The sequence below is a fragment of the Zingiber officinale genome, chromosome 3B (assembly GCF_018446385.1).
Source record: "Zingiber officinale cultivar Zhangliang chromosome 3B, Zo_v1.1, whole genome shotgun sequence".
Lineage (NCBI taxonomy): Eukaryota > Viridiplantae > Streptophyta > Magnoliopsida > Zingiberales > Zingiberaceae > Zingiber > Zingiber officinale.
The window spans coordinates 101,075,265-101,082,965 of NC_055991.1; the positions used below are offsets into that span (position 1 = coordinate 101,075,265).

Here is a 7,701-nt window from a genome sequence, read left to right on the forward strand (position 1 = left end):
ATTTTGGATATGTTTCAAATGAAAAATTACAATCCTGTAAATACTCCTGAGTTTGGAGTAAAGTTACATAAAGATATCGGAGGAAAGAAGGTTGATGCCACACTTTACAAAGAGAGTGGGGAGTTTAATGTATTTGACTGCGACGAGACATGATATTATGCATGCTGTAAGTATGATTAGTAGATACATGGATTGTGCTACATAAATACATCTCTTAGCTGCAAAGAGAATTTTTTTGGTACTTACAAGGTAATAAAGAGTTTGAGTTATTTTATAAAAAGGGAGAAAAGTCAGATCTGTTTGGTTTTACCGATAGTGATTATGTAGGAGATCTAGATGATCGAAAAAGTACATCTGGGTACATTTTTATGTTGAGTACAGGAGCTATTTCATGGTCTTCGAAAAAACAATCAATTGTTACATTATCATTCACGAAAGCTGAGTTTGTTGCTGCAACATCTTGTGCTTGTCAGACTATTTGACTAAAGAAGATTCTTACATAATTATATTTTAAAAAGGATGGACCTATACAGATTTATTGTGACAACAATTCAACAATAAAACTTTTTAAAAATCCAGTGCTACATGGTCGAAGTAAACACATAGATGTGAGGTATCATTTCATGAGAAATCTCACAAATGATGAAGTCATTAATCTTGTTTACTGCAGAAGCGAGGATCCAATTGCTGATATACTAACCAAGCCTTTCAAATTTGCTACATTTCAAAAGCTCAGAAAGCTACTTGGTGTTTCTACATGGAGTTTAAAAGTTTGACTCTTTTTAAACTGATTATTACATTTGGAATATCAGTTTAAGGGAGGGATTGTTGATAAAATTAATGTGTTAGTGGACATGTTTTAATTGAGTCAGTGGAGAGAAATTATAGGATAATGGTTGTAATGTGGTGTTAGTGGCTTAATGAGTTGGCAAGTTGAGTTAGTGGTAGAGGATATGATTGTAATGTGGTGTTAGTGGTTGATGTTGTAGTGTTAGTGGATTTTTTAATATGTGTGATGTATTAGTCTATAAATAAGATATGTAATGATCAATGAATATGTGTGAAAAACTTTTTTTTATTCTCCTTGTGTCCTCGACTTGTCTATTTTGCTTATCAGCTCTAGTGTTGCCAACACAATCATGCCTATTTGAAGAATGCAAGGTAAGATTGAAGTTTCCTCGAAGACAATTTCTTAAGATCATTAAACACTAGGCCACAGACATTAGACACTATAATTCTTGAAAGAAACTAGCTGAAGATTGATGAACAAGAAGTAACCCCCATTGATGCGGGATGATGAAGGGTCTCACTTCACTATCAATGGAGGTCAAAATCAAGACGGTCAATGCGTAAATGACATCGGTCAGTCGGGCGAAGCATGCCCCGACCGGGGAAGAAGGCTTCGATCCGCCGTCGCCTTCGACACAGGGAGCAATCAAGCAACCGACGCTCAAGGGAGACAATGTGTAGAAGCCAAGCCGAGCGGCTATCCCACTCGGCCAGACAACAGAGATGTGTGAAGAGTTCAACTTCGGCTGATCGGCTACCACGCTCGGCTACCCCGCTAGGCTACCCCGCTCGGCTTGGCGACAGGCTTCGGCCGAGTGGCGACCCCGCTCGACCTGACAGCAGGCCTTGACAATAACAAGGTGGATCTTCGGTCGAGCAGACACACACTGAGGAACATTGAGGTTTCGACCGACCAGACGGGGGACCCGGGCGGCAGAATTCAGGCCGAGCAGCTAACTCGCTCGGCTTAACAGTACACTCCTGACGATATCCAATGATATCCTTTTGGGAGTTGGTGCCGCTGACGCTATAAGAAGATCGTACGGCGGAAGCTTCCACTGTCACTTTAGAGATATGCTCGGCCTGTTAAAGTACTGTGTCAATGATACTTTACTGACAAGTATTTTTAGGAAAAGTTTTGAGAAGCATGTTCACCTTGGGAAGCGTGCACGCGGGCTACCAGAGCTCTATATAAAGGGGGGTCTAAGCATTAGCGGAGGTATGTGATATTCACTGTTTACGCTACAGTTCTCTTGTTGCTCCGCTTCATTCCTCATCGCCAGTGACTAACTTGAGCGTTGGAGGGCTAACGCCGGGGACCCCTTCCATGGCTCGGCACTGACGCAATCTGTGTTGCAGGTCCGCCGGAGTCCACAGGAGGTCAGCGTGAGTGCCACATCCCCAGCTTTTCGTCTCTTTGACTTGTGGGCAGGATCATATTTGGCGCTGTCTGTGGGAACGTTACCTGCATCTGAGCCGAAAAGATGGAGGATGCTAGATAATTCACCACCGTGATGCTCACTCAGGAGGAGCTTGAGATGCTCGTTCAAGCCCGAGCAGCAAAAATGATCGAGCAACAACAACAATAGGCGCAAGCCGATCGGCAAGCGCCGCAACCTACAACATCGGCAACCAGTAGACGAGCGGGGCAAGAAGACCGAGCAGAGCAAATCACCTTGTGGGGACAGAACCGAAGGCCTACCGACACACAGGGGGAAGCACCGCATGCGTTGATCCTCTTCCATCGAGCTTTGTTCCAAACCCCCTCGGAGATAACCCAAGCGCATCAGGAGCGGGGATCATATTCAGATGATGCTCTCATTCGGGATGCACGGAAAGGCAAAGTACCCCGAAGCAACGCGTCTCTCGAATGGATCAATCGGCAGTTCTCAGAGGAGATCTTACAAGACCCTCTATCCAGATATTGCACCCCACTTGCGATCGAGACGTACAACGGATCGACCACTCCAGATGATCATTTGGATCGGTTCGACAACGAAGCCACGATGCACCAGTACACGGATGGAGTAAAGTGCCGAGTCTTTCTCATTACGCTCTCTGGATCGGCGCAACGCTGGTTCCGAAGACTAACGAATGGCTCGATACGAAGCTTCAAAGATTTCCGAGCCGCGTTCCAGCATCATTTCGCCAGCAGTCAACGCTACCAGAAGACGAGCGTTAGCATCTTTGCCCTAAAACAAGAGCCCAAGGAAGCGCTCCGAGCGTACATCCAGCGGTTTAACCAAGTCGCCATGGACATCCCCTCGATCTCATCCGAGACCATGATAAATGCCTTTACTCAGGGGCTCATCGAGGGAGATTTTTTCTGATTGCTCATCAGAAAGCTCCCTAGGGACTTCGACCACATGCTTAAGAAGGCCAATAAATACATAAATGTGGAAGAAGTCCAAGCGGCCAGAAGAAAAGAGGCGCCGATCGAACCTTTGGCGCCGACTGAGCGGCAATTTGCCAGCAGCCACCAACCGCCCAAAGGGCCAAAAGCGGAAGGAGGGTGGTTGTACTAGGAGGTCACGACATATGTTGTGCAGCATGTGGCCTCCGGTCGGCTGAAAACGACAAGAGGCAAGGTATTGACGCCCATGTTTTACTCCTTTCACCAATCGCTGACTCACAACACGCGGGATTGTTGAGGTCTGACACTCGTCGTCAGCCGACCGACCTCAAGAGGATACCTCCACCGATCTCCAACCCCCGATCGGCAACAGAGGCAACAGTCTGTCGGGCGATGACAGTATGAAAGAGGAACGCCCGAGCGGTTCGACCAGCACCAGGGGAGGGATAACGTCGAGCTCTCCCGATTCCTGACCGAGCAAAATAGACCATCTGCTTGAGAAGAAGAAAATAGAAGCAATACGTCCCGAGAAGAAATAGGAATGATTGTCGGAGGGCTGACCAGCGACGACTCTAACCGAGCCAGGAAGTCGTATACTCGGCGGCTGGAGATTCACGCGGTGGGGTGCAGCAAGAGAAGGCCGAAGGGACCGATATCAGCTTCGACCCAAGCGACTTGGAGGGAGTGGAGATCCCTTACGATGACGCGCTGATCATCCGAGCGGTAATTTCTAATTACACTATTCATCAAATTTTTCTTGATACAGGGAGCTCGGTGAACATCATCTTCAAGAAGGCGTTCGATCAATTACAAATTGATCGAAGTGAGCTGTTGCCCATGATGACCCCACTTTATGGCTTCACGGGCAACGAGGTACTGCTGCTCGGATAGGCCCGACTGGTCCTCTCGCTCGGAGAAGAGCCATTGAGGAGAACCAGGACCACAAACTTCATCGTGGTGGACGTACAGTCGGCCTACAACGTCATCCTGGGCTGATCGACCCTCAACGAATTCCGGACAGTGGTGTCTACATATTGCCAAAAGATCATGTTCCCGGTGGACGACCATGTGGGTGAAGTCAGAGGTGATCATCTGGCCGCTCGGTGATGCTACGCCGAGATGGTCAAGATCGAAGCAAGAAGCGCTCGGAAGAATCCGCGCTTGGAGGTAAACCCTGAAGTTTATAATCATCCAAGCCGGACGGAGGCCACCATATTAATTACGGCCGATCGAGAACATGAAAAGAGGGCAGAGGGGCTATAGAGCGCGAATCATCTCCAACCCTACAGGGCCACGATAAGAGGTGCGCGAGTGAATTTATGTATCTTTTTATGTTTCCTGAATGTAGGTCAAAATTTGAATAAAAAGCGAAGGCCTCTTGAAGTGTATATCCATCGACTGTCGATCGGCGACCTTAAACCCTTGTCTCTATCGACGGTCAAGCACCCTTGTCTCCATTGACGGTCGAACGACGACCTTAAACTCTTATCTCCATCAACGGTCAAGCAGCGGCCTTAAACGTGTGTCTTCATCAACGGTCGAGCGGTGACCTTAAACCCTTGTCTCCATCGACGGTCGAGCGGCGACCTTAGACCCTTGTCTCCATCGACGGTCGAGCGGTGACCTTAGACCCTTGTCTCCATCGACGGTCGAGCGACGACCTTAAAACCTTGTCTCCATCAAAGGTCGAGCGGCGACCTTAAACCCTTGTCTCTATTGACCGTTGAGCGGCAACCTTAAACCCTTGTCTTCATCAACGGTCGAGCGACGACCTTAAACTCGAGTCTTCGCATATTCTTCATCAACGGTCGAGCGACGACCTAAAACTCGGGTCTTCATCAATAGTCGAGCGGCGACTATAAACCCTTAAGTCAGAGACTCCCATGTCGATCAGCCGGGTTTTGAGTTATATTAGAGCCACGGGCTCTAGAAGTTGAGTGAGCTTCACTGGTCTTGGACCAGCACATCGGATTTCAATCTCCCCCATTCGGGGGCGAATGAGCTTCATTGGTCTTCGACTAGCACATCGGATTTCAATCTCCCCTGTTCGGGGTCGAATGAGCTTCACTGGGACCAACATTTCGGATTTCAAATCTTCCTCGTTCGGGGTCGAGCAGTCTTCAAAAGCTTAGTAAGCGAGCAAGCGTCGATGAATAGCTGGCCGTGAACCAGGACTACTCAAAAGCTCGAAGTCTTCATAATATAGTGACTGTTCGGCACTATTCTTCAAAATACTCCCAGGGTTGGGCGAGAGATCGTGGAATCATGAACTCTATACGAGAGAATCGATCGGCTGATAGACTAATCATGGACGAGGCCACGAGCTCTTGCAATACTCAAAAGGAGTTGAAAAACATATAAGGAGGTAATGCTTGTCCGAACGGACGAGCATGTATTTAAACTTTAAAAATTTTACATTTTACAGGAACGCTCAGTCATACTCAAGGTAGTCCAAAACGTCATCTGACAGGGCTGCAGTAAGCTTATCCCGGTTGATGATGCTGCTTGTCAGAGCTGCCGGCAGATGGCCTCACTCGCGAAGCTGGTCGAACGTCCCATCGATGGCCAGGTCAAATAGGCGCAGAGCCCAATCGACGACCTTCTCGTTGAAAACATCCGAGAGGAGGTAATTTTTGTTCATTGCCTCAAAACGGCTCTGCTCGACATCTTGGTAGGTCGTTAGGGCCGCTCGGGAGGCCTCTAACTCATCTTTGGCGGTGGCCAGCGCAGTATCCTTAGAGGTGAGTTGGTTGCGAAGGGTTGTTTCTTCGGTCGACCGGCTGTGCCGCTCGGCGACCAGGAAGTCCTCAGCTTCCTTAAGTTTTTGGGTGAGGGGTCGAGCCTCCTTATTCTTCTCCTCGAGGTCTGCGATGACCCGATTCTTCCACGTGTTGGCCAACTTGATTTTATTATCAAAAGTGGTGACTTGTTTATTGAGCCGCTCTAGCATCATGGCCTGCCTAGCGCTCTTGGCCCGTTCGGCCTCGAGCAGTTTGTTGCTCTTCTCCAGAGTGACTCGAAGTTTGGCCACCTCGGCGTTGATTTGTTCTTGAGCGGCTGAGGATTGACTGCTTGACACCTTCAATTGCTTCACTTTCTCTTCCAAAAAAGCGAGCCTTTAGCACATGACCAAGCTCTCCACCCAGTACTACAAACAAAGCAAATATGAGCACCGATCGGAAGTGAACTATGCAAATGTAGGTAAAACTTACCTCAGTGGACATCTAGGTGTGGTTGTCCGCAAGTGCCCCCGGAGGCATCACTGCCGCACGGGCTCGGGCGTCTTCCCATATTTTGGCAAGCGACCCTTGTATGATGATTTGGTGCTTCGGAGCTCGAGACTCGGCGTTGGATTCGCTCAACTCCTCGGTCAGGAGATGCAAAATCGTCATAATATGGCATTGGTCGCTCGGGGCTGATTATGCAGAAGTGGCACGCCCGGACGGTCGTGATGAAGAAACCGGTCGGATGCTCGACTTCTTAGTCTTCGACTTTGGTGGCAGGAAGGCTACCGGCGACGCGCAGACTGTCCCCTGAGGCAGATCGGATAGGGAGGGTGTCCGATCCAACGACTCAGGGGCAGTGAACTCTTGCACTGGAGCTAGGGTTGACGTCTCCACCCGTTCGGCGGAGCGTACCCCGGAAGTGGCGAAGCGCAATGAAGGTTCCCCTCAGCGCCTCTTGCTCTTGATCAGTGGCTCAATTGAGGAGGCTGAGCCTGAAGCCCCCTCAACTTTAACAACCGGCTGCCATTCAGAAGGTTGAGAGCCCCCGGTCACTCCACCACTCGCCAGAGCAGGGGCTGCCTTGCTTCTCGTCCCGCGGCTCATCTTGCGAGCCGACCGACTATAGGTCGTGGCTCCCCAGTTCTTCTACCACGACCGCGTTGATTGTGGCATCTGCGAGCTTTGCCTTGCCTGACAAACATGCGCGCAGCATGACTTCGGCTGCAAAAGAGGAAAAAAAATCAGTTAGAATCAAAAAAAGGATTGAAAGAAGTAACATACCTAGGTTGGTCAGCAACCGGGTGTGGATCGGACTCTAGCCAAAGATATACAGGACACCCTCTAGCAGCAGCTTGTGGATGTCGTATTTCTGACCGGCCAACATTGCGGTTGCGTTGAGGTAGTTCGATCTGTTAGTTAGTCCTAGGAAAATCGTATCGGTTCCACTGCATAAAAATTTTGTACAAGTGTCGAACCTTTCCTTAAATAACCTATTGTGTTCTTTAAAAGTAAAATTAGGAATCACAGATGGAACTTAACATCATTGATTCCAAATTTAACTTATCTGTTCTTAATGATTTAGATTTGAATCGCAAGCGGAACTTAACACTATTGATTCAAATCCACCTATGTTATTAATTCTATTAAATATTGATTTCTAAAATTGACTTCCAGGACTGCATAGCGAGGCACGTGACCTTCTTGGATATGGGAGAAACCACCATCGCCTAGACAAAGCCTTTTAAGGAAAGCTAATATTTAATTTCCTTAAATAACTCTAGGTTAACCAAAAAGATCAATCGAATCACAAATTCGAAAACAAAGAAAACACAA

At 48.1% G+C, this 7,701-nt stretch overlaps 1 protein-coding gene across 1 annotated transcript; it reads right to left on the bottom strand.

Annotated features, from left to right (window-relative positions):
- Window positions 1-5,672: 5,672 nt before the first annotated feature.
- LOC122055066 lies at window positions 5,673-7,252 on the bottom strand. Its single transcript, XM_042616464.1, has 3 exons — window positions 7,200-7,252; window positions 7,060-7,089; window positions 5,673-6,258 (listed from the first exon to the last, which is right to left on the bottom strand). The coding sequence occupies exons 1-3, from the start codon at window positions 7,250-7,252 to the stop codon at window positions 5,673-5,675; spliced, it is 669 nt and encodes a 222-aa protein (XP_042472398.1).
- Window positions 7,253-7,701: the final 449 nt, after the last annotated feature.